This window comes from Haemaphysalis longicornis, unplaced genomic scaffold (assembly GCF_048455015.1).
Source record: "Haemaphysalis longicornis isolate Haplotype H1 unplaced genomic scaffold, Haemaphysalis longicornis Haplotype H1 scaffold_1, whole genome shotgun sequence".
NCBI lineage: Eukaryota > Metazoa > Arthropoda > Arachnida > Ixodida > Ixodidae > Haemaphysalis > Haemaphysalis longicornis.
In genome coordinates this window covers 315,203,108-315,231,009 of record NW_027526203.1, presented here as the reverse complement: position 1 = coordinate 315,231,009, position 27,902 = coordinate 315,203,108, and the positions used below count along the sequence as shown (strand labels likewise).

Below are 27,902 nucleotides of genomic sequence, written 5' to 3'. Positions count from 1 at the left end.
CGTATGTTATGCCATTTTCTGCGTCGGAAATACCGTATTTTTGTACCCACTTAGTTTCATTTTGTCGAGGAGACCACACCCAAAAAAGTCGCGCAATACAAGTGGCAGATTTGTTTCTGGGCTTTGAGCAGCTCTAGGTAATCCTAAATTCTTACCACCAAAGATACGCCAAGCAACGACGCCGCTCTTTTCTAAGCATGCATGCGGATGGTTGTAAATTAAGTGCCACATTAAGTATTAGTGTGTTCATCTACCCAGTTGCCATCGCCAAGAACGTCTGTGGTCGCACTAACAGTGACAGCAGTTGTAGGTTTGCTGTCAACTGCTGTTGGTGTCACAGTGACAGCAATTGCGAGTACCTACCGCGGTGGCTCAGCGGCTAAGGCGTTGTGATGCTGAGCACGAGGAGGCGGGTTTGATATCCGGCCGCGGCGGCCGCTTTTCTGATGGAGGCGAAAATCAACAACGCCCGTGTGTACGAGATTTCGGCGCACGTTAAAGATCTCCAGGTGGTAAAAATTAATGCGGAGTTCTCCACTACGACGAGCCTCATTGCCTGCGTTGCGCCGGCGCGTTAAACCGCAAAAGCAAAAACAAAAAAATCAAATCATCAGCAATTCTGAGTGTTGTTGGGGAACGACAAGGAACGCACGTCCGCATGCAATGTGCGCAAACCCCCTGTAAACTCTGCCTTCTCTGTTGTCTTTCTGCAGCTGGCCTCATGCGATGGCGACTCCGAAAATATTGTTCGCCGATTCCGAGTCGAGACCGGAGAGCGATCCGACAAGGAAGAGGTGAGTATGCAAGTTTCGTTTCTAGTTTTTTTTTTCTTGTACCAAATTTCGACAAATGACTATTCTTGGCCACAGTAATAAAGAGGCGGTTTCCAAAGAAGACAAGAAGTGAGATACAAAAAGCTGACTTCTTGGCTAATTTTTTATGTCTAATGACTACCACGCCAATTAAGGGAACTTAAAATGCAAGGTGCACACCTGTTTAATGATTTTCTGCATATTTGGTGACCCCTTGAAGGATGATGCTTTTAGCAAGTCATCTACCCATCTACCCATCGGCATTAGGCTGCACAGCTTATTACTACGTGCACCTGCTTCCCCGTGCCTTTTCAGGGTTACTTGTTTACGGACATGATTTGTTTGCAACCCACGTTATCTATATCGCATGTAAAACATGCAAAAATTACAGTTTAATGGTGCGAGAAGTGATCGTAGGGGATGACTTGCCTTCAATTAATTTTCTATGCAAATAACGTGCCTGGTTTATTTGGCGGAACATCTCTTGAGTCCGAGGACGTGGATTTGATACTGGCCGGTACTGTTTTTTTGCTGATGGAAGCGAGAACTATAACGCTGGCGGTTCAAGATTTCGGCAGTTGTTAAAGCTCTCGAGGTGGTCCAAATTAATCTGTGGCCCTCCGCTAGGGCTTGCCTTTAGAGCAGGTGTAGCTTTGGCACGTTTCACACCGCAAATTTGAATTTCGGAGGAACGTATTGCGAACTGCAATCCCGAAATGGTGCACCGGCCTAAGAAAGGGGTGAAAATATTTTTTTAATGAACTAGGTGTAATCACTCGAAGAGAATCTCTGCAGACGTAGCATACTTGCCGCTGTTCTGTGTTTTTATTGCCAGTTTTTTTTTTTTTTCCTTCTCACGGGCCGAGTTGTAGGACAGTGTAAAAATATAGTAGTGTTCGCTGTACGATATATATGTCTTAACGGTTTGGCCTCTCAAAACTTACCCGCCGGTGGCTCAGTGGCTAAGGCGTTGCGCTGCTGAGCACGAGGACGCGGGTTCGATTCCCGCCGAGGCGGTCGCTTTTCAGATGGAGGCGAAAAGCAAAAACGCCCGTGCGTACGAGATTTCGGCGCACGTTAAAGATCCCCAGGTGGTCAAAACCGTACAATCAATCAAGGAATTTTAAAACTCAGAACCTATTCAACTTGAAAAAATGCACGTTTGCTTACCGGCAAATTCAGTAAGGTGCCTTGGTATCCCATTCTAAACATGGAAGACCTGGACCTCCACTGTGTGAATGGTCAAAATTAATCCGGAGCCCTCCACTACGGCGCGCCTCATCGCCTGAGTTGCGTCGGCGCGTTAAACCCTACAATCAAATCAATCCACTGTGTGAAGAAGTACAGTTTCCACTACTTCAGCGGCGTCGTAAGTGGATTCGAGTGCTAGTGGAGTGAGCGTCAACTGGGCAGTCACCTAACGTTTCCGTACGGTGTAGTTCGGAGGTCCCAATAAGCAGATTACTTGGTTTTTTCTCTTTTTGTTTATGGTGCAGAACTCATACACGGCCCTCTCGCCCAATGTTGAATGGCAGGGCTTCTGAGCCGAAAACGCGATAGCAGAGCTTTGGAGTTGCACTTGCGCCGATTTTAATGCATGTAATCACTATAGATTAAACCAATAGGGTGTCTTATTGGCCTAGTTGGTGATTAGATTGGCAGGGTGAACAGCGCTCACTTAGGCGAAGGACGAAGAGGAGCTGTCTCAATGCGCGCTGTTCACACTTGAAAGCATAAACGAATGTTAGTCGTGCGATGCTCTACCAATTGAGCTACAACGGCGGCGAAAGTCTAGCTGCAACGGCTGTTCAGTAATTCATTTCGGCGTGGTCTGTGCCCCATCGTTGCTACTATGACCTTTCTCACCGCGTACCGGTTAGAGAGGCTCCCCTGTAACCAGTAGGCCCATGGCTATTCGGGCGCACTTACAACGGAATTACAACGAACTTGATTCCGCAACGATGTTTTAATGCCGACAGCGCTACTTGGCACGCCCTTTGACAAGCTGCAACAGCTGCAGGAATCGCCACACTAGAGTAGGTCATTCTGAGGACTACAAGTGGGACTGGCCTGCAGAATGTCTTGGAACATATACGGGATGATCGAGCGGCCTGGTAACGGTAATCTGCGCAATGCTGCGGCGACCGAGCTGAAAAGTCCCGATGACAGTTTACACGTGCACTTGAGAACTGGGCTCCGCTTTTGAGCCCGTCCTGCACAGGGAAAAAGAGCTCACGGGCTCAGTGAGTGAGCCCAAGGACGCGGGTTTGATTCCCGGCAGCGGCGGCTGTTTTCCTGAAGGCAGTGAAAATCAAAGACTGCAGTATATCAAGGTTTCGGAGCACGCTAAGGATTTTTTGGGTGGGCTAAATTAATCCATAGCTCACCACCCCAGCGCTCCCGGTAGCCGAAGTGTAGCTTCGGAGCGTAAAAACACAATAAAAACGATCCAAGAGATTGACGCATCGCCCACCATAGCCGTGCAACGCGCAGGTAAGATGATTTGTACGGCGGTGGAGGGCATAATCCTGCGTCCTGTCGCAAATATATATGATCGACCTGACCGCATTCGAAAAGGAGATAAAATATTTCTGGCATTTATGGGAAGCGCCCATGAGTAATCTAAAACCATCATGACGCTCCTTGCCTAACGCCACGGTATGTATTGGCTTTTGAGGGCGTCAGAAAGTTGGATCGTAAACTAAAGGTACATTCTTTACACCACACCACGCAGCAACAGGTACTGCTCATTCACACAAACGCACCTATGCAGTGTTGTTATTGGTAATTAACGGGCGGACCTTGCCTTGCAAGGCTTGCCGGCAATTGTTCCATCCGATCATCACTTCTTTAACACTATGCGCAGGAAATCACCGAGAATCACACAGGCTGACATTTCACATTACAGCTTCTTTACAGCTTTCACATTTACAGCCGCTCTACATCTTGCTATATGGAGCCCGGCGTTTGCGGGGAAATTTCTGTCCCTGTTAAGTATTGCTGCTTGGTTATGCTACTAGGGCATGATTTTTTGTGCGAAAATATCACCTCAGTGTAGTACGACACACACCTGACACCCTCCCCTTCCCTCCCTTTGCGTGACTAAACTAACGCATGCACCTTTGCTAGACTCTGCGGAGGAACTGCAGCCTGCCTTGGCTACGTGCAGACGTTCGTCATCGCCTGGAACGGGCGGAAATATTTATGTCGCCTTATGTCACCTCTATGAAAAGGCCAGCGAAGCTATTTTGCACGGTATAAGCAGTCTTGGCAGAGTGGCTTTATTTCGGAAGAATTTAAATCTCGTCGCTTCGTGCCGATCGTGAATCGTGGGAAATTTTTACTTGACATATACAGGGTGTTTCAGTGAACACTTTCAAAAATTCCTGAAGGTAGGCTTTTCAAGAAAAATAGGAATTCTCTTAAGAAACAAGCTATCAGGTTTGGAGGACGTCAGCAGTTATGAGAAACATGCGAATTACATAGTTAATTAACGAAAACTGCCTAATAAACTTTTAATTAGATAAGTTTGGCGGTTATTGCCAATGACGAGTTTGTAGCCACGGAGACGACGATAACCGATCAGTTTTTAAAGCAAAGGAAAATACACTCTGTAGAGCCCTGCAGTCCGCGAAAATCAAGTATTTTCCCCCCATGAAACCTAACCGCAGCGTACATGGTGCGCCAGAAGTCTAGTGCATACGCAATATCCGCTGATGACGTGTTGTAGTGACTGTGTCACCCAATTCGTGAAGGCTCTGGTGATTCCCCACGCTAGGCAATCAGCTGATATCAACGCCATCGCCTCCTGTATTTTTTCAATGATCAACGCTCACCTTACACCGCGGCTAGCGTTATCTTTTCTTTCGTAAGCGCAAGAAAGAGGCTAGCCATTGCTCACAACACGGTCGCCCGTTTCGGGAGCCCTAGTGGGCGTTGGTGACAGTTTTGCTTTTTGCTTTTTTTTTGTCTTGACCACATCTGACGTGGCTACCAGACGTGCAAGATGTAAAACGTCACCATCCGTTCAATTTTTTTTGTTAAGTTTATCTGCTGTTCGTTTATAATCGCTGCGTGTTAGAAAGCGCATCAGACAAAGGAAAGGGTTATTTGCTGGGCGTTGAGGGCTTGCGCGGCTGTGGCTGCATGCTGAGGCTTCCTAGCTAGGGAAAATTGAACTTGCATTTCGAATTGGCCGCCACATTCATTGAAACACGTCACCAGCCGACGTTGCGTTCGCTCAAGGCTTCCAGCGCTCCTCGAGCGCCGAGTTTCGTTTTTGAGCGAAAAACAACGGCAGGTTTCCTCGCGCTACAGGGCTTTAAACACCGACTATTTCGTTCTTTTAAAAACTGATATGAAATCGTCTTCTCCGGGGCTACAAAATCACCATTGACAATAACCACCAAACTCCGCTAATTAGGAAGTTCATTAGTATATAATTACCCACCTAACATACTATCTGGCGTCCGCCGCAGCTAGCAGTCTCCTTCTGAACAGGGTTTCTTTTTTTATCGAAGAGCATATTTTTAAGAATTTTTGAAAGTGTTCGCTGACACACCCTGTATACCATGCACCGCATTGCAGTGGCTGAATGCGTGCAAAGTTAATGAAAAAAAAAATGGTTCTAACGCACCTTAAATGGTACCTGGAGCATCACTATATTTCGTACGGCACTATGGCGAGATTCCGCGGAGGCTGTTCAGCCATACATAATTTCATGGGCAGGTAACCCCAACCCAGCACAAGGAGTGAACGAAACGTTTCTCAACAGTTATGTTTCTCGCCATGAAGTGTGTATGAGACGCAATCCCATCCACGGACGCGGGGATAGGTGGCAGAATGTTTCGCTGGAAGCACAGCTTCTATCGTAAGAAATCAGTTTCGGTTAAACTGCGGAGGACTCGACAACCCAGCATTTCGTCTCCCGACGCGAACCTCAACGAGAAGTCCGAGGGTACACTTTATTTTGTCGCTCAGTAATCACCCTCGGTGAGTCTTTGCCAGGAATGATTCCACTTCCTTTCTACTCCGGTGCACACGCCTGACAATCAGTGCTTGCGCGTGCATGCACAGCTGTGTGTCCGCTTGCACAAAAGGACGACTGCCGCATTTTCTTCTTTTAAATGCAGAGCATTTCAGTAACTCACGATGTCGCCCGCGTTGTCCCGTCGTAGTCCGCACCGTCGTTGTCCGCACCCCTCCCCCTACACAATATAAAAGAAAATACTATCCGGCGCCTGGTTTCGATCCCTCGACCCTGCGGGCGGAACGAATGTACATGGTGCTCTACCCACTGCGCCACAAAGCCGACACAGAATGGGACGCTACGAACGCGCCTTATATCGTTGACTCATTCAAATTACTGCTGACGAGCGCTCTCTCGTCAGCAGTTGCCACAAGTGCAACAACATTAACGTAACGCAAACTACTTAACGTCGTGCGCCCCCGGAAATGCTCTGTATTTGATCGTGCCCCTCGCGAGGGGAATGTTTCCTAACGGAATGCTACCGAACGTCTAGCGGGCACGTGGCGCATTCTGGTGGCCCGTTTCCATACCACATTTCCTCAAGTGCCTTTCAGTAGGTGCGCTCGAATCGTGGCGCGATAATTGAATTTCAGTCGTGCGCGGCATTCTTCATGAAATACCCAGATGGGTTTTGATGTCAATGAGGCCGTGAATTCTCTAAACAGTTAAACCGCACGCTGTATAGCTCTTCGCACATCGGATAACCATCCGTTCACTGAACCGACGGTTCGAGGTATAGTTGGCTTTAGATTTAATTTTTTCCGTAATGCGACGAAGGCATTTCTTCGATTTGTAAGCACCACTAGTTCATGCGAACGAGCGTAGTTACTTCTTAGCTTTGCGTTTGCGTGTGATTTTTATTCGGTTTTAGGGGGTTTTACCATTTTTGCATTCATATACACCCTCCACCCTTATTCTTCACGTCTTTACCTTTCTCTTACACTCGTTTGCCCCTCACATGTGCACAGGGTGGCGCTCTGGGATTACATTGGTCAACTCCCTGCTTCTCTATTGGACGTGAAATGCCTTTACAGTTACCCAACCCACCTTCAAATTGTAGTGCATGCGTGGACTCGTTTACAGCAGAATTGAGGAATAACGCGCACCTGCCAGTATTGGGGACCGAATCACAGCTACCATCAACGCACAGACGAGGGACAAAGAAATAAGCATCAGGACGAGCACCGGTGAGCGCTGTGCGCGCTATTAGTAGCCATCAATCATCTCCAACTCGCCCAGTTGTCCATTCTGTCGTGGATCGAACCGAGGCCTACTGGTGTTGATACTAAAATAATACCCACACGGCCATGACTCGTGTGCTGTTATGCTAGCACAATTCGTCATTTTGTACACAAGTTTTTATTAGGCCATGGGGTGTATAAATACCTACCGTGGTTTTTATATTTCGCCTCCTCAACTGGAAGCATCAAAGGCAAAAATGCAGGCTGTTGTTAAGTAGAACTGGAACGTTATATGCCCAACTCAGTGAGAGTGATAAATTGCTTGGTACTGACGTTCGGGATTGCTTGTTTGGTATTGCCATTTGCCGTTCAGGAACAGGGCAAGCCATACGTTGGCACACTTGCAATAATACGGAACTAGAAACACGCAAACAGACGAAGAGATAAGACAAACCAGGAAACTACTGAGACTACAAGCTCAACTTGCGATGTCCCACTAGTAACTAAACAGGAAGTTCAAAAAGCTGATGACGACGGCATAACCGTAGATATTTTGAAGGAGGGAGGAGATATTGTACTGCAAAAGCTTGCTGTACTAATTTCGGAATGCTTGAAGACTCCAAAAGTGTCCATAGCCTGGAAAAACGCCATTATTATTCTTCATGTAAAGGGAGATCCCAACGACCTCAAAAATTACAGACCTATCAGCCTACTCTCAGTTTTTTACAAGCTGTTTTCCAAAGTTATAGTTAGCCGCATAGGTGACATTCTGGATCCCACGCCCTGCTTCCCCGTACACAAAGGCGTACACCGCAGACCACAGACGACCGCCTCAACGTTCCATTCTCGATGCAAGAGCTGGATGCCGCTCTTTCAGCCTCCTGCCGTTCATCTGCTCCAGGACCTGATGGTGTACGGTACTGCGTACTGCGAAACCTTGGCAGCGAAGGTCGGAAAGCTCTTTTATCATGGTTCAATGCAACGTGGTTATCCAGCTCTGTCCCCAACCACTGGAAATGCAGTCGTGTGGTTGCTCTACTGAAGCCAGGAAAATCCCCCTTGGAGCTGTCCTCATATAGACCCATCGCATTGGCAAGCTGCATAGGAAAGGTTGTGGAGAGAATGGTGCTGGCCCGACTCGAATGGTTTCTTGAGAAAAACAACATTTTCCCGGATGTCATGACAGGATTCCGAAGAGGACGATCCTCTATAGACAGTGTCATCGATCTGGTGTCTTCAGTGGAGCAAGAAAGAAACCGTCGCCGAATCGCGGGCGCATTGTTTTTCGACATCAAAGGCGCCTATGACAACGTGCTCCACAGTGCGATTATGGATGCTCTAGAGATTGTGGGAGTAGGCGGCCGACTCTATGAGTGGATTTCCAGTTACCTTACTGGTCGGACAATCTTCATGTCCACGTCTGCCGGTGACACAGGACTCCACCAGGTTAATCGTGGTGTTCCACAAGGAGGAGTACTGAGCCCCACCCTCTTTAATATTGCCCTAATCGGTCTCGTGGACGAAATGCCTGAAGTCGTCAGAGTCACTATGTACGCTGACGATATCTGCATCTGGACTTCTGGTGTAACTCGACCGCAGCTGCGAGCCCGTTTACAGCGAGCCGCAACAACGACGTCTCGGTACTTGTGCCGTCAAGGCCTGAGTTTAGCGCCAGAAAAATGCGCCGTTCTTGCATTCACCAGAAAGTCGATGCTCCGGTATCCTATCATTATTGAGGGGACACTGATACCTTACGTCACGCACCACAGATTTTTGGGAGTGACTGTAGACCGCGGTCTGTCGTGGACGAAACACATAGCCTCGTTGAAGACTAAACTTGCAAGCCTAGTACATGTTCTTCGCTTCGTGGCGGGGATGAGATGGGGTCCATCTGAGAGCGTTCTTCTCCAGTTGTACCGGAGCCTGTTTTTGGGGCATCTTCGTTACAGCCTGCCAGCCATTTCAAACCTGCGAACTTCTTCCCGGCGCACATTGGAGGGTTTGCAAGCACAAGCCCTCAGAATATGCTTGGGGCTACCACGATGTACCTCTACTGTGGGCACAATTGCCGAGGCACGTGTTTTTCCAATGGATGCACTTCTTTTGGGCGAACCCCTTCGAGTCTACCTTAGATGCTTCACAAGGCATGAACACCATCCATTATCGGCTCTTCCTACTACGTGTTCGAGAAGTAGTTTTGCGGCAGCCATTTTGCAACACCAACATAAGATCCCATCAGGTTTCGCCCCAATGGTGGTTTCCCAGAATCCTCTGTGGGTACTATCAAAACCATCAATTTACCTTTCCATCCCGGGAATTGGGAAGAAGTCCTCTTTGCCATCAATAGCCCTCAAACAGTTGACTCTAGCGTTCTTGACAGACAAGTACGCCGGAACTGTACATGTATATACTGATGGCTCTGTGACTGCATCCCGGTCCACCGCGGCTGTGGTAATTCCAAGCTTATGCGTTACCCGAGGATTCACACTAGACCACAAGACAACTTCTACTGCCACTGAGTTGGTTGCCATACGGGAGGCGATTCGTTTAGTCTCCCGTGAATCACCTCAAGCTTGGACCCTGTTTTGTGATTCCAAGCCAGCACTCCAGGTCCTCAACGGAGTTATGAGGCAAGGACCCTATAATGCCCTTGCTGCGGAAGTACTCGAATTATGCTCATTGGCACTGCAACAAGGACATGTCCTCACCATTCAGTGGGTACCAGGCCATTGCGGGCTAGCTGGTAACGACTGGGCTGACCAGGAGGTAAAGAAGGTTTCTGCAAATGCAGATGTTGTACGTCTGCCCTTCGCAAGGACGGACACGACCGCCCTTCTGTTTACCATTCTCCGCCACGCCTCGGCGAATCACTGGTCCCACCCTGACAATCGTCATACAAGATTACACCGCCTGGACCCCGACTGCAAGTTTCGGTTACCTCCTGGTATTCAGCGAAACTACGCCACGCTGTTTCACCGACTACGGCTTGGCGTAGCCTTTACCCGTCGCTACAAGCACCTCATTGGCTTTACGAGTGACCCCGACTGTGAGACATGCCATGTACCAGAGACTATTTCGCATGTTCTCTGCCACTGTCCACGCTATGCGCAACCTCGAGAACAATTAGTGCGAACATTGGCCCGTTTGGACTGTCGTGTGGTGTCGGAGGAAGTGCTGCTGGGACCTTGGCCAGACGCGAAGCGTTCCTACAGTGTATTTAAAGCTGTGCTGACATTTCTGCGCAGCAGCGGCCTCTCAGAGATATTGTAGTTGAGGCCCGTCCGGCTTAACTTTAACGCATACACCGTATCGGTATAGGCATCTTCTATACATAGCCCTTCATTTATTTCTCCGCCATCTTCATCTCTCTCGTCCTCTATCCACACTCTTTCCTCCACTTTCCCTTCCCACACACAGAATAGCTGGCCAGATATACTACCGTCAGGCCGACCTTTCTGTGTTTATTTCATTTCAATAAAATTCCTCTCTCCTAGTAACCCAGGGAGCAGGCTGAGTTTAGGAAAGGGTACTCAACCATGGATCACATCCAGGTTGTGAATCAAGTGATATAAAAATTCGCAGAATACACTAAAGCCCTTTATGTGGCATTTATAGACTATGAGAAAGCGTTTGATTCCGTACTCACCGCAGCCGTGGTAGAAGCACGAAAAGACCAGGGAATAAAGGAAACCTGCATAAGACTTCTAGAAGACATCTATAAGGAATGCGCGGGCAGGATAACCCTCCACAAGCAAAGTGATCAATTCCTGATCCGAAAGGGAGTAATACATGTAGGGAGATACCATCTCGCCAAAACTATTCACAACATGTCTGGAGGGGGTATTTGGAAAGCCTGAGTGGGAAAACATAGGTTTTAAGGATAAACGGTGAATACTTGAGCCATCCGAGGTTTGCGGAAGACATACTCTTGCTAAGTGAGACTGCAGAACACATGCAAACAATGCTTGCGTAACTACAATCACAAAGAACGGCCACGGGACTAAAAATAAATATGAATAAATCGAAAGTAGTGAGGAATGAGCATGCCAAAAACGTCATATTCAGCTTATAACACGAACCTCTAGAAGAAGTAAAAGAATACAACTACGTCGGAGAGATTGTTTGGGCTTACCCGAACCACGAGTGATAGAACAAACTAGCGTAGGAGATACCATAGTTCAAATAAAGAAAAAGAAATGGGCTTGGACCGGCCATGTAGTGAGACGAACCGGTAACCGGTGGACAATTAGGCTAACAGAGTGGATACCAAGAGATGGGTCTAAAAGAAGGGGAAGGCCATTAACCCGACGGAGAGATGAAATAAAGAAATTCGAAGGTAAACTGTGGACTCGAGCAGCGCAGGACAGGAGCGGTTGGAGGTCAGTGGGAGAGGCCTTTGTCCTGCTGTGGACCTGAGTAGGCTCAGACGACGACGATGGGGATGATGATGAGAAACAGGCGCGCACGGGCGTCGTAGTCGCGGAAATGTTAGGTGACCAGCAGAATTTTTACTGAACCTGGAAGCAGCGCACTCCAAACCGAAATAGGTTTGGAGGGTGCCTTGTTTAATACTCGCGCCAGCTAACTCGTGAAATAAAAACTGGTGATGAACGTCATCCGAGAGGAATTGCAGAGAAGGCGGTATGAATTCTCCGCCTGCAAAAAAGAAAAATTTCTGTCAAGGACGCATGGACCATCCATGATATATTTTCTGCCGTTATGAAATCGGAACTATAGGTTCCCCTTTATACAGCAATGATGATAATAATAATAATAATAATAATAATAATAATAATAATAATAATAATAATAATAATAATAATAATAATAATAATAATAATAATAATAATAATAATAATAATAAATCAAAAACGTCCATTTAACAACCCCAGTTTTCCACATTTGTTTAAATCGTGGTTGAATGTTAGTTTTGTGTTAAGTCTGTTGTTGATTGGTTTGTTTTTTATTTCATTCGAACACACCGAAAACTTTTTCAGGCCTTTTGGACGCAAGCAAAGAATGACATCTGCGTAAGTTTTTTGTTTGTTTGTTTGCTGTCCTCTTCTTGAAACACCATCTGTTTTCGAGGGTCCGCTTGAACTTGCGAAAGTTTTTTCTCCCGGTGTTTCGACATGCCTAAGCGCACTCACACACACGCGCACGCACACGCGCACGCACACGAGCGTACACATGCATGTGTACACACACACACGCGCGCGCGCACACACACACATACCTCTCTCTCTCTCTCTCTCTCTCTCTCTCTCTCTCTCTCTCTCTCTCTCTCTCTCTCTCTCTCTCTCTCTCTCTCTCTCTCTCTCTCTCTCTCTCTCTCTCTCTCTCTCTGTGACAGCCCTGTGGTCGAGCTTTGACACAATGCACTCGATTGACCAATCCATGCCGCCGAAAAAGCGATTTCGGCGAATGACAGCGGTGATCATAAAATTTGACTAAAAATGCGACCTGTGCTGTGGCACTGAGCAGCGCAGACCGCAGTGCGTGGTGCCCCAGCGCAGGTCGCATTTTTCAGTGAAATTGTATCATCGTCGCTGTCATTCGCCGAAATCGGTTTTTCAGCGGCTAGGATTGGTCAATCGAGTGCATTGTGGCACAGTTGGACCACGAGATTGCCTCAGAGTGGTGCCATTGTTCGTGAATCGGGATTTTCTTTTTGCTGCGTTTATGTTCCGTATTTCTTGCTCCTTCTCATTTTGTACGTTCACACGACTGTCCAAACTTGGGGTTTGGCGGCGCTGCCTTTGTGTCATGTTAGCTGTCTTGTCATCTTGCACGAGTCTGTTGCTTTTAACGACTTAAACATAAGTTGGCAGTTCAGAGAAAAAAAAAATGTGGTTGATGCCTTTTTCATAGGAATCGGCAACACAAAAGTGGAGTGTGCCTTCACAGGATCATTTAAATGTTTATTGTGCATCCATATGACTTGCACATCGCTATTTATATTCCTTCGGTATGGCACCGTTAGACGCATCAAAGTCAGACACTGGGTTGCACGCGCGGGAACATTGCGCAAATCCGACTGAAAGCACAGCCCCTTGAAAACCACGCGAGCAAAACTGAACCGAAACCGAAAGCAGTAGGTGGCGGAGGGTACCTCAATTCACCCGCGTCCCGCGTACACGAAGACGCTGGCATCGAGGCACCAACTGTCGACGCTCATTAGCGTCATGAGATGAACTGCTTCGCCTCACCTTTCCTAGACGTCAGCACCATCTGAATGAAGAAGGTAATGGGAAAGATATAAGGCGCGTTCGTAGACCTACTCGCGCTTGAAGTCCTCGTGCGGTTAGCAGAGTGCTATGTACCTCCTGTTGCGTCGAAAAAGTTCGTGGCTCGAATCCGGGCGCAGCCGCATCACTGGAACTTTTTCTGACGACGTCATTTCTGTGACGGATATAACTCCGGTCAGATATTGATGTACCCGGGCATAGAACACTTTGCTGTTAAAGTGTCTGCTTCGATGCTCGAATTCCTAAATTCATGCAGCGCATCATTGTTAAACGAAATCGCGGAAACTCTGCAAACAGTACGTTTGCGTCAGGTGCATCGCGTCGATGCGTGGAATTCACTGAGTACTATTTACGCCTTATGTCAACATTGTGGAACGCTTTTAGAAAAAAAGTATTTTTACAGACGTTTCTCCAAATTCACCCTTTCTACTTCTGACGCCGTGGTATCAGTTTTGCCTGACCTAATGAATTTACGTATTACGACTGTATTTCCGCTATAACATAAAAAAATTCCTTTCATTCCCACTCCATTGACCCGGCCTTTCGGATTATTCGCGGTGACGCTGCTAGAGTCTGTTAAGTGGCCATGAGGACAAAACACATCTTTGTTCTTTCAGAAAGAACTGGCCTTTGTTACTTCACTCAGATCTATTCCAGCCGCAAAAGTGGTTTTCTTTGCAAAAAAAAAAAAAAAAAAAACGCAAGCAATACTGAGAAACTTTCAAATTTTGCGCTTTAGTGACGGAATATAGGCATGAGTGATGTATTATGGGCCAGAATTGAAACGTAGTTATTCGGGTGATAAGTGCACTTAAACATTGCAGTGAAGCGGTCGAACGAGGCCCATTCGTGTTTCTTGCGGTGGCTCAAGTCGGCGGCCGCCAATGGCAGGAACAAGATTCTGTGACGTCATAGAGCAATCGCCGGAAAGTGGCTGCGAGTCGCCAGTGCTTCATATATGTCTCGCTTAATATTTCAATTATTTCTTGGAAGTTTGTGATTTAAGCGGTATCATTCACTCCAAGAAATCGCCGCAGGTGGGCTTCACCACAACGCCTCACAGCGTCCAATCAGAGCGCCCATACGTGCGGATCTGGCGAATGATACGGTTCAGCAGGCAATTAGAGCAAAAAATGTAAATGCAATTTCTACTTGCAAAAAAGGCACAAGTTATCAGGTATTGGGTATTCGCATCCCCGATATATATTGTTACGCACACCATCAGTGCCGTATATTCGCCGATGCGTTTATGACGTTTCAACGGACAACCATCTGAGCAAGCTGATTGGAAAATGGAGGAAGAAATGACTGACTGCAACGGCTTACTTGCACGAATGCTTTTCTCTGTGGACAGCCAATGCACTCGCCATTTGTACAAGTGCGGCACGCGCACACACAGCTGGCTGGCGCCGCATCTTTTCAAAGTGCTACGAGTTGTGCCGCGCCTCCGCCAGATGGCGCCACGGGTCCCGCGACCGAGAGAAGACGCAGTGAAACATCCCCCTCGCGAGGGGCATGATCAAATGCAGAGCATTTCCAGGGGCGCACGACGTTAAAGGAGCCATGAAGAGAAAATGCAAGTTGGTTTTATTCGAAAGATTTCGTGTTTTATAGTGCCCCCAGCGCTTGTCCGGATACAAACGGTGCTTTAATCACTGAGAAATTAAACAATTTAGGTTAAAATTTTGATTTTCCCGCTTAATCGTGCGTTTTCGTGGTCCCAAATGACATCACAGGAACCGACCGCTCTGCAGCCTAGAGTACCTTCATTCACGCATCCGCCGTACAGGGTAGAGACACGTATACGCTGGCGCCGCCATTTTCGGTTGCTCGCTCGCCGCCGAAGCAAGTCATTGTGTCAAAACCGCGCTAAAATTATCGCCGCAACGCGGTTTACTGAAGAAGTTTGAATCATATTGTCTGTTTCGCGTTGCTAGGTCTCGTGGGAAACGTAAAGAATAACGCGTTGAGCCCGTTGGCCCAATTGCGGCGGCACGGGACCGTTCAAAGGTTGTCTCCACCCTGTACAGCGGTGTTGGTTTGTTCCCGCGTTTCTTTACGTTCCGTAACCTAGATGGCGCCACCATACCGTGGCAAGCGTTTGGTTTGTTTTTGCCCGCATTTAAACCTGGCTTGTTTTTGTTCTGGGAGAAAATATTCGTTCCCTGAAACAGTGCTCGCTCGACAAATGGGGTCACGTAAGACACCGTTGCTTGCGTCAATCGGCCAGTGTCGTCTGAGACAACCCCAAGCCCCGTAGTGCTGTGCAGCTAAACCAAGCATGCTGTGCGCAGTACGAACAGCAGAACGCATCAGTACTTCTATGTTTACATGTGCTTTCGTAACTTCCACTGTTTGTCCCATCATTCTTATTGCTTTGTAAAGAATGTGCCCTAAATTTAAGCGCAAATCGCTCGTTCGTCTAGTTTGTAAGCTCTACCTAATTTTCGTCTGCTTCTGGCAGCCTCCGCCAATCGCAGAGCTTAGCTCATGTGACATCATAGGTTCTGTTGCGGGAAATGAGCTGGTGGGTCGCATGACCATTCCCGTTTTTCCTAATTATGTAGCTTATTTGAGCGAAGTTTACGTTAAAAGTGGTTGATTGATTGAATGATTGATTGATTGATTGTGTGGTTTAACGCGCCGACGCAACGCAGGCGATGAGGCGCGCCGTAGTGGAGGGCTCCGGATTAATTTTGACCACCTGGGGATCTTTAACGTGCGCCGAAATCTCGCACACACGGGCGTTTTTGCTTTTCGCCTCCACCAGAAAAGCGGCCGCCACGGCCGGGAATCGAACCCGCGACCTCGTGCTCAGCAGCGCAACGCCTTAGCCACTGAGCCACCGCGGCGGGTACGTTAAAAGTGGTGTCAGTATGATTCTAACGAGACAATCTTTTGAATGAACCAAACTTGTGTTTTCTCTTCATGGCTCCTTTAAGTAGTTTGCGTTACGTTAATGTTGTTGCACTTGTGGCAACTGCTGACGAGAAAGCGCTCGTCAGCAGTAATTTGAATCAGTCAACGATATAAGGCGCGTTCGTAGCGTCCCATTCTGTGTCGGCTTTGTGGCGCAGTGGGTAGAGCACCATGTACATTGCGTTCCGCCCGCAGGGTCGAGGGATCGAAACCGGGCGCCGGATAGTATTTTTTTTTTTATGTAGTAGGGAGGGGTGCGACGGTGCGGACTACGGACGTCAACGCGGGTGACATCGTGAGTTACTGAAATGCTCTGCATTTAAAAATAGAATCTGCGCTGGGACAGCAGCGCACATGAAAGCCTTGCGTTGTTGCCCGAGTGCAGATTCTATTTTGTGCCCTAATCGCATGCTTTCTCTCGTCATTCCCCGGATTCACACACATGGCCTCTCTGATTGGACGCTTTGAGGTTGTGTGGTGAAGCCCAGCTGCGGCGATTTCTTGGAAAGTTATGGGGACAAATTCTCTTTTAATGAATCAAACAAGTTCGTATTTTGTTTTCATGTCTTCGTTCAAGGAATTGTGAAGGGCAAACACACATCTCACCTATGTCGGTGTATTACAGATACATGACTGGCAAGAGCAGCAATTGCTCGTTGACGCAGAAAATCCCAGAACCCAGAGAACTCGTATCGCAGCACCACGAACTTTTCTGCAGTAAAATTTTTGACGTCTTAAATCGTTAGTAGTAAACCGAGATTGGCGGAGCTTGTCATAGCATTTTACAGCAAAGCTGTATACCTCTACCTCCAACGGTCTCATCGCCATGGGCAAAAACCACCTCCGTGGGCAAAAACGCCAACGCGACAATTAGGCCTAGGACGCCGAGCGCATGCGCCAGGCTAATGAGGCATACAGCACAGAGCTATGGATTCGTTTAAGGAAACCACAAAAACAAGCATCGAAACCGGGTTGTGGATGATAAGGCACCTGTGAACAATGGGACCCCCCCACCGTGTGTTCCTAGTAAAGATTATGTTTGCGATTATTTATGAAGGATAGACAGGACTAGTGGTACTAAATAGAGCAGTTCTTGCCCAAGACGCCGAGCGCATTCGTCAGGCTAGGCCGGACATAGCATTTGCCGCATCTTTGGACACACTTCTGCTGCTGAAGTGCTGTTAAACGCGATATCTTTGATTCGCATTTGGAACGCGCGCGCAGCCGCAGAGCAGGTAGTACGAGCTAAGCCTGCCAGAGTTGACCGACTAAAACGCATAAACAATAAGGATGGGCGAATATTCTGCGTTGTCGAATAGTCAATCGAATTGCTTTCTATTCGTTATTCGCTTCGATCCGAATGAAGGTATTCGATATTTTGGAATTATTTGTCGCTCTCGAATAGGAAGCCAAAAGCCAAGCTTTTCAGTCAGGCCTTCCGAGATGTCATCCCGGGCTTGTCGCCAGACCCCGCCAACGCGGACATTTCTATCATCAGTGCCAACTTGTTGCCTTGCCTAGAGGTTCTACGAGCTCTCCGCCGCCATCACATTTTCCGTTGTAAGGCGCCACAGAAACGACACCGCTGCCGACACAACGGCACCAAGCCGGCGCACTTGTACTGTCGATTCGATGCGGAATTAGTGGAACACTGTTCAAAATGCGGCCTGTAACTTGCGATTAGGCTGGCTACGGCCGCGGAAACAAGTGGCTACAATATTCTTTTTATAGCGGAGCTTGTAGGTGGCAAGTAATCAATGATGGAGAGGCCGGTTGAACTCCACGCCCCAATATCACTCTAACTTTGCGGGTCTGATCTAGTAAACTTGAGTGCAAAAAAGTGGCAATTAATGCTTGCAGCTGTGAAGGTATTGCAGACCCTGGACCAAGCAACGACTGAGCTCTGCGCAGTCTGCGACTGAGCCCAACATTTTCGCTAGTAATACCTCTCGTCCATTGCACAGGAGTGGTTCCGCGTAAGCACATCTCCGAAGGTGATGAGGCAGCACCGTTTGCAAAGAGCCTTCTGAGCAGCCCGGCAACACGATTTCCTAACCTAAAAACGGCCCCTCTTACAGCAAAGGCCATGCTAGTTGACCCTCGATTGAAAGATGTTCGTTGCGTTGAAGGGAGTAAAAAAGTCGGTAAAAGCCGCACTTGCAGCTGCAGCAGGTGAGCTGGTGCCAGCCCCGGGAGACGTGCCCGCACATCTGCTTGGCCAGATGTGGAGAAGCCTCCGGGTGGCACTCTGTGGGACCTTTTTTTATTCCCTAAGTTCAAATGTAGGACTGCAGAGTGCACACGACAGTGTTCTCCGACAAGTGACAGACTACTGGTGGGGCGCCCCTGTGCTCCAATGGTCTGAAAACCTTCTGGAGGGGGGGGGAGGGGGGGGGGGAGTTATTGCAGCCGGCTTTACCCAGCACTGGCCATAGTGGCACGAAAGTACCGTTCAATTCCTGCCACGCAGGCGAGAAGTAAGAGGACGTTCCCGACAGCAGGAAATCTTGTCAGCAGCCAGCGAAAGCTGCTTCTCTCGGAGTATGTGGAGCCACTAGTACTTCTTCACGAAAACTTGTGAATACAGAAAAGGAAAGCAGCGCATGTGATTTCTGAACAAATACTCAACTGGTAATAGTTCCACAAAATGTTGCGCCTACGTGAGTTCTAAGACTTAGCCGCGGCGAAAACTTAGCCATTTCTTGTTTGTAATTTGTAATGTGTACTCTTTGAACTATTCGATTCGAAATATTCGACAAAATTACTATTTGCTTTGTATTCGCTTCGAACCTCAAATTCACTATTCGCACGTCCCTAATGAACAACAAAATGGCGGCCCCCATGAACCATCGCAGTGTAAACAAATGTCACGTAATGCGAACTGACCAATGGTCATGGCGGCGGCACTGAACAATAGGCGAAAAGAGTGCCGATACCATGTACCCTTATCGAGTGACACTAGCCGAGCGCAAGCGACAAGCCCGCCGAGACGGCGAGAAACATTGCATATCCTCCTCCATCACCATTTGTAGTGGTTTACAACAGCTTTGCTGAACCTCAACTTTCGCAGGGCGGGACGGTGACTAATTTTTTCAAAGAAAAAATAACAGCAAAGGCCTACGGCAGGGACATGCAAGCGTGCAATAACTGTATCTGACAACTTTGGCTGAGCGATTATTTTTAAGCGACACAAAGTTCACGTAGTAAACATTGTAAAAGCAGGATGACTCACAACAACCTGCGGTAGGCTTTGTTTCAGTTTCCATTCGTGTGAAATGCTTGTTTGCCTTGGTGTACAAGTGCAGTCGAAATATTTATGCGGGTGAACGCGAGAGGTATCGTCCGTATTTATTATTGCCGGTGTATATCTCTACTACGGCCAGCGACAAGAGTCGCATTAATACCGCGATCGTCTTCGCTACCTGACCGACCGTCAGCATTGCTGATTAGCAGTGAAGGGAAGACAACTGCGCGGCTATTTTCAGCGCGTTCTCCTAGGTGCTAGCAGTACATAGGAGCAGCCGAGATGGGCCGTACTCTGTTTCGCTTACTTCGTGCAGCCCTGTACAAGTTGCGAGGGAAAAAAAAACATGCTTTCTCCAGATGGAAACAGAAGCGATACCAACTGAAAAGAAAAAAGGCCACCTAAGTGCTCCGCTCTCTCCTACGATAAAGGTCACGCATTACTCACGCATTGCTCTGCCCGTTCGTCGTTGTTGCTATTATCTTGGACGGCGACCAACAGATGCGTGCTACTAGCGTGACCTGTGTCACTCTGTATGACGGCCGTTTGATCAATATGGTGCTGGCCACGGGTACGTTTTTTTTTTTTTTTTTTTTTTTTCGGAAGACCATTGTTGATGGCGAGCCTGCTGCCCTCATCGACTGTTGCCGCCGCGCGCGCTTTTCTATTGTGTGATCACCGTTGTGGCGCACCCAGCGCTGCACGAAGGTCGTGAAATGGGTTAGAAGGCGCATGGGGGCACCAGTGAATGAGCGAAGACACCCAAAATGGCCAAAAAGAGAAGCAGAAGAGACAGAAGCGTGTATCTGGAGGAAATGCGGACAGCGGAATCGAAAATCTCTAAAATAACTCCAAGGGTAGGGCTTTGTTGTTCGAACCAGGAGCAGGTTGTTCGAGAACGAAGAGCTTTTTTAAAAGGAAGTATGCCCGAAATGGTGACACACGTGTGGTTTGTAGAAAATAAACGGAAGCGATTCCTAGAGTAAGAATTATGATGGTATCCATCCAAGCCTTGGGGGAACGCCCCGTCTTCCTAAATCTTTGAGGTGTGGGGGCTCAAACCCCTCCACTAGAGGCGAGGAGGCGCTAGCGACGCTCTACTCCTTAGTGGGGCGAGGGTGATCTTCGCGCGCCTCCCTCTTCTCCCTGCGGGGCGACTGGGGACGCGCACTAGAGACCACCGGGGAGACTGCCGTCGGAAGCGCAGCGCGAGGGTATGTAAATGCCTTTCGGCCACTTTTGGCCGTTCTTGCATTGGCCGGTGTTCCCCACAACCGTGGGTCACGGCACCCACCGTGTTGATTTGCGCATGCCTTGACTGCGCCAGTGCGTTGCCTAGGATGTCCGGTGAGTCTCCTGGCATATTCCACGCCTTTGGTGGGTTGCCGATTCGCGCCGTCTAAGGTCAGCGGACGAGCGCCGATACCGCCCGGTCGAGCCCAGAGTCTTGAATTGTAAGCGGCCACCGTGAGCTCCTTCCCCTACCTCAGCGAGTGTCGCGTCCGGCCGACGACGGCGGTCTGTGTGGGTGGGAGGGATGGGTGAGGGCGGGAGCTCCTTCGTTTCGCATGGGCACTATATTAAGCGGTCTTCTGCGTGACGAAGGTCAACGGTAGAGAGAAATGTCAGCTTTAATTATTTCTTGAAAATTCATTGCTTGTCTGAGAACAGAAGTAGGAAGAGCCTTGAAAGACGTGATCTCTCGGTTTAAACACAGACCTCACTCAGTCTTCAGTGTCCCTTTAAATTCACTTCCTATTTATTCGAGTTTCACGTAATTGGAACTCGCTCATGCAACAAAACTAAAACATTGGTAGTCTTTACTTTCTGCTAAGCGAGGTATGCTCTATTTAAACTAAGCACTTGAGGAGATTTGAATAAGTATAACGCGTGAGAGACAACCGGGACCACGGCGGACGAAAAAAAAAAGAAAAGAAAACAATGTATTGTGTAGTCGCATTGTGAACATTTCGTCTTGAGTCCAGGAGGTAAATCTGCGTTGAAGTCCCACGTGCAGAGCTACTTCATTTCCTTCCTATATCAACCCTCCACGGAGTACGGCAGTCTGCCAGTGACTCCTTAATTGATTATTTTGAATCGGGAAACATGTTGAAAAATGAGGCAGGTAGTGGAGGGGGAAGATTATCATTATTTTTTGTGTGTAGCCGTCCCGTGGCAACTACCCATTTGTTTATTTGCCCCATCTACGTCGCCATTTTCACGCAGGCAATGAAAAAAAAATTGCAGGGAGAAATCATATATACAGGTTGGAACGCAGTGGCGCTCGCCATTTTTGTTCGGGGGCGGAAACTTCAAAATCAGGGGCTCGGGGTCGACAGAGGGCACGCGTCACGCATGACCATGGTTCCCTCCGTCCTTCATTCTTTATCGCCCCCAGAGCGCATAGCGAGAAATGCGCAGCGCACCGCGGACATCACGATCTCTGTCGCCGCACCATCTTCCCTGATTGTCCGCCGTGCCGAGCCGAACCTATCAGGGCCGCCGCCGGAGACCATCCAGGGGTCTCGTATAAAGCCGGCTCGCATGAATCTACATTGCGCACTGCCGGCTTCGAACGCTTTTCAGATCAACCGCGACGTCCGTGATTGATTCCCGAGTATTGACACGAGGGCGAGGCGCCCGGACGGATGGAGCCACAATCCGCGTTTCATCATCTTGGAAGGGGTCTTTGCTGCCGCATCCTTTTCACCGGCTGCCGCTGCTTGTTTTGTGCGGCTCGTTTCTGGCCGGGCATTGTCGTCGGCTCTGCAAAGCCGCCGGAGAGCTGTCCCTGCGGCGGAGGTCTTTCCTCTTTATAGCGCCACGCGCGCGTCGTGTCCCCAGTTTCGCTATTGATGCCCACTGGGCTTCGCATCAGCTGCCACCACCCCTGCTTGCGGCACGACCGCCGCCATGGCGCTCAGTGCGAACTGCGCGGCTGCGTGGTGCACCGGCGTGGCGGCATCAAGAATAAAATTCCCCTCGTTTTGAACCGATGGAGCATTGCGCGCCGCTCGCGCTGTGCTGAAAAGAGAGGTTTTCACAGCGGTGAAAAGGGGGTCACACAGATGGCGTGGTGCCGGTTATTATGGACAGACCTTATTTTCCCCGAGGAGGGAAAATAGTGTCGTTTGCTTTTACCTCGTCAAAGTTGTACTCTTTCCTGATGTCGGGTTTTCGCTTTTCAGCTCGTCGCATCTGCCTCCGTTATTCGCGTTTTTTAAAATTAATTTTTCTGTTTCTTTCCCCTGGTCGCACGGCTGCCCGAGCCGTTAGTATAATGAGACGCAAGAGAAAGTTAGTAAACCGCTCACCAGGCACCATATGCACTAAGCGCTATAGAAAGGAAGCGTAAAAACTGCTGTCGCACGCGAACTTTCTTCTCTGGCGAGCGTCTCTAGACCCTCTCACTCCAGTGTCCGTGCTTCGGTAAACTACGCCTGCGCGGTTTCATTCCGCTTTTGCGAGTGTATTGGGTGATATTTTTGTTTAGTCGGCTCATGAAATCCTCTCGGAGCGGATCGTGTCGTCTCCGTGGTGCGTGGCCGTCGACGTCAGCGGTTTCTCTCCGCCTCTCCCTCCCCATCTTCCGTTCTCTCCTCCCGGCGCGCAATACCCCGGGCCCCGGGTCTCTTCCTCTCCGCTGCCGGCACCTGCTCGGTGTTATGCCGTGCGGATCGCCAGTGCGCCGACCCACGAAGCCCTCAAAGTAAACGGCAGTTCCCCATTGTTCGGGAGCCTCTCGCCGCACCGGCCATGTTTACCGTCCACTCGGCTAGCACTCCTCCCCGCCGTTTCGGCGGCGCTTACAGCGTTGCACGCTGCCCGGCAGGGTTCTCGAGCAACCAGAAAAAGGCTACACTGACCATGGTTCGGACCCTGACCCGAACCCGCAGACACGCGAACCTCAATTCTAACTTGGGCCATGCGAGCTCTCTCGCGTGGGGATGTGTGGGAGCTTTACCTTGTGGGTCAGCTCTCATTTCATAGCCTCCACCCTCCACCGTTCCCTCCCGGAGGGATATTGCTTTTCGTTAATGTAAGAAAACAAGAAAGCTGTCGGTATTGCGAGGAGCACGATGCTACAGCTTTTCAAACACAACAGAACCAAGAAGGTGAACGTAGCAAATATGCTTTCCGGCTCAATATCTGCTTTGTGATGAACGAAAATTATAGACGCTGCGTTTGTGATATTTCAGCTTCGACCGAGCAAACTGGATATACTTATTTGGGCAAAAATGCATAACCAAGTTAACCCACCTAATACGTAAACGTAGATAATTTGCCAAAGTAAATTAAGCAACAAGCCAACAGAAAGTACCTGAAATGAAAACCGAAAAATGAAAAAAAAAATAACTAATGAAACCAAGATCTTCTATCTTATACACCACCCTTACACGACGAAAACAGAAGCGAAGACGCCCGCAAAAACAAACGGAAACACCATTTTAAAAATTGGGAAAAAGTACCAAACGTGTAGCCCTGCATTTGCACAAAAGTGCATAATTGGCGAAGTTAGCACATTTCATCGTTATAACAGAAAAAGTTACGCTATTTGCCGAAGGAAACTTTAAATGAAGAGAAGCGGTTTAGGAACGCTTACGCATTAGTAGACAATTTTCGGAATTGGCTCACATTTTTCAAATGATAAACTATCTTCACAGCCAGTTTTTTTTCCTTACAGTCCTTCAAAAGCTGAACACCTTTTGCCACTTTTCGTAACGCAGAGGTCGTGCCAAATTTCCTGAGTCACTGATATAACTGCGAGCGTACTCATCCATTGCTCAAAATTACCGCCACTGAATGACACTCTGTGATGATTCTCTATTTTTGTTAAACAAGAAAAAAAAAGCACGGGTTATACGAGAATAAACTCATCCCTTTACCCCAATTATGAGTGCGCATGCTTGTCACAACACCTCTCCGCTTCCATTTATTCACGTCCCAACACTGACATTCGGGAGCGAATTGTGTGTGGCGCTTATAGTCGAGAGAGTGCGCAAGATCGGTAGCAGCATATTCTGCTTGTCCGATTGTCAGCTGGGACTTTGAGGCACGCAAAGCCTTTTTCTACATTGAGGACTTCTGAGTGACTCGACTGTAGGCAGCGGGATTACGAGCGAACACCGCTGCGGGGCGACAGGTGATCTGTCTCCTTCGGCGTAAATACAATCTCCTGGCATCCCTGTGCAACGTACCACCCGTCTCATCCTGCGACCAGGCACTCATCCGAGACCCTCTTTGTTTATTTATTTCGTTTTGCGCGTGGAAGCCGCAGGAAAACTTAACATACGGAGACAAAATAACTCTAATATCAGTTTTATTTTCTTTAGATTAAGCTATCAAGCCATAGTTTCTTCGTCGTGCGGTTAATTATCATGGTGAGAGTGTTGTTTAAGTGCTCGAATCCGAACTGTACAAACTCTCAATCTGGCCCTGCATCGATCTCCGCAAGATAGCACTGGCATATTCAACAATGTTGGGCCAGGTTCGAAAGCACGTTTTGACGACATTCGAAGATGCCAGCGGAGAAGCCTGTGAGATCCCCAATCGCCGCCTCGCCTTTTATAAGACGCAATGGAAATGAGCAAGCCTCTCAATCAGTCCATTTTTATTCATTCATTCAATGAGAGCATCCGCCACATCATTTTTTATCTTAGCATAACTGCGCATGGACCAGGAAGGCAAGCACAGAACGCCGTGTGGTATACAGTGCCAGTAGTGGTTGCCTTAAGCGTATACCTTGCCTTCAGTGTACGTCGTAGGAATCGTTTTTTTTTCTTTGCCGTGTGTTTTGCTTTCTATTACGTTCAATTCACAAGAAAAGAAGACATATTTAGGAGCTGCTCTCTGTAGCCACAATGTCCCTGGTAGGTTGACGTTGTTTAGCTGAGCGTGCGGGTGCAGTGACGGCGTGATCGAGGCGCCAGATTTTGCTGACGCTGCCTCCGTCTCTTCTCTCTTTTCTACCGTGCAGCTATTCGGCTCACCAAGCACGCCCGTGCTGGAGAATCCAGAGTACCAAACGCGCTGGTACTTCAAGTACTTCCTCGGCAAACGTAAGTGCTTTCTCTACTTTCGTTATATCCTTCCTGCGACTTGCATGACCAAATGTTATTTACCTCCGGACGCGAGATAACTCATTCAGATGTTGAGTTTTTCTTTCCGAAGATACTAGCGCACCCTTCGGCGCGGAAAAGTTCAAGCACAAGACAATTAGTTCTTCTTAGCATCTCACAGGAGTTTTCTTTTCCTTTTGTTATCTGTCCATCTCCGTAAGTTCTTTTTTAATATTTACTGATATACTGCCTGTCTGTGTCAAACAAATTCCTCGGGAACCCTAATCTACGTCAGCCTTAAAAATCTACTTAAATCTAGGCGACAGCCTAGCGATTATATATACACACTTACTCCTGGATATAACGAAGGTGACGAAAGTTTGCCATTTTCCGTTACGTCCAGGTTTTCGTTACATCCAGGTTTCGTATTAAGGCTTGCGTGAATGAAGCAGAAAAGAAATCACAATGGTAGACATCAGTGAAGGTAAACAAACCCTTTAAGGATTTATTTCACAGCGAAAAACTGCGTGATTTGCGCTTGCTGCTTCCGCATGAGCTTATAAGGCACCACACGGCGCTCCAAAGAAGCGAGGTCACTTGCCCCCGTATTAACAAACGCAACTTTAGTATGACGTTTGATGTTTGACACTTTTTGGTTCTAAGCGCGTTTCAAGAACCAGAGTTGTGCTGCAAGGGAGTCTTTCCACAAACTTGATGCTCTTTTTCTCGCTAAAAATTGTTGAGAGGGTGCTAGCTGGGATACTGTACGCCATTTCAAAATGCGAGCTTGTCTTGGAAAGAGAAAGCTTTTCGTGTTTTTGGCAGCAGAATTCATCACCAGCGAACCCGACACCACAGATACATATGCGGTGCAGGCTGGGAACCTCTTTCCCTCTCACAGTCACCTCACCTCACCACAGATAGCAGTGAAGATGCACGACTACTCGCCGACAGGCAGGCCTAGCACCTCAAAACTTGACTCTCCAACCGACATCGCACTGAAACATCGCTTGGAGATTCAAGGTTTGCACGTACCACAAACGGTAGTTGTTGGCCCTCTGGGGCCTCCAGCTGCGGCGCGATGTTCAGAAACTGGAGCGACACGTCTTGATAGGATGAAACTTTAATGGAATCTACTAGAAAGAGCGGGAGTGACCCGGAGCAGACTCGAGAGCATGAGACAGCTCATGAGGAGCATAATGAAAATGATGATGATCAACGTCGTCTGCTGCCGGTGAGGAAAAGGAAGTCCCAACAGTACTTCTTGCTACGGGCAAAAAATTGAACTTAGCCACGAGGTGGCGCTGGCCACTCCTTTCATCATCGTGACTAATTTTGTTTTTGGCAAGTCAAAACGTTTTTATAGCTGCTGCTTCCTTGAAGTAGTTCTAGTATTCGGTAAAGTAGCTCATTTATCCTGCCGATTTTTAATGCAGAAAACAATGACTGATGAGCTTAGCGAGTTCGTTACATCCAGGTTTAACTTTATATATATATATATATATATATATATATATATATATATATATATATATATATATATATATATATATATATATGTTTGTGTGTGTGTGTGTGTGTGTGTAGTTGGCATGCTGGCGATGGGGCCGAAGGCGTGGTGAACACAAAGTAAGAAACCTCGGTAACAGCAACAGCTGAGGGGTTTATTTCTACGTTTCGACTTCAGACAAGTCTTCTCGGAACAAAAGACTTGTGTCAAGTCGAAACGTAGACATAAATAAACCCATCTGCTGTTGCTTGTACCGAGGTGTCCTACTTTACACGCACACACGCATGCACGCACGCGCACGCACGCACACGCTCTCTCTCTCTCTCTCTCTCTCTCTCTCTCTCTCTCTCTCTCTCTCTCTCTCTCTCTCTCTCTCTCTCTCTCTCTCTCTCTCTCTCTCTCTCTCTCTCAGGAGTCCCTGTAGGTCGGCATCATCGCAGCACTACAGAATGACCAATCGAAGTGACCAAGTGTGCAAATTCTGCGAATGACGACGAAGCCCAACACATGATTTGACTAAAAGAAGTGCGTGTGCGCAGGGACAACACACACGGCGTGAATGGCGTTTTGCATTTCGCAATGTCCCTGAGTAGATGCGCTTTTCCCTTTAAATTGAATGCTCGGCCACGTCATTCGTCGAATTTCCCCGCTAGGCCACTTCGATTGGTCATTCTGGAGAATTGTGTTAAAGACGCCCGACGGGGTCTTCTTAGAGTGTGCATCGTACTTTCGTCTCTTCCTTCACTTCCGTTCCTTCATTTTTTGGCGCGCATTACTCCGACATGCCGACTGGCCGCAATCCAGGCGGCAGCTTCCACGCAGTCTGAGCTGCTCTCCGCGCGCACCTGTTCTACGCATTAGCCGTCATGTTCACCTGTCACGAGCCACGCTCGAGGCAAA

The 27,902-nt window shown here is 48.2% G+C and overlaps 1 protein-coding gene across 2 annotated transcripts in view; it reads left to right on the top strand.

Annotated features, from left to right (window-relative positions):
- LOC144150782 (GTPase-activating Rap/Ran-GAP domain-like protein 3) overlaps positions 1-27,902 on the top strand; it is a 751,818-nt gene that overhangs the window by 619,687 nt on the left and 104,229 nt on the right. For both annotated transcript variants that reach the window (XM_077682183.1, XM_077682182.1), the window contains exons 3-5: positions 714-794; positions 12,020-12,052; positions 25,411-25,492. In XM_077682183.1, the coding sequence (XP_077538309.1) occupies positions 714-794; positions 12,020-12,052; positions 25,411-25,492 (196 nt within the window). The remainder of the gene's footprint in view (positions 1-713; positions 795-12,019; positions 12,053-25,410; positions 25,493-27,902) is intronic.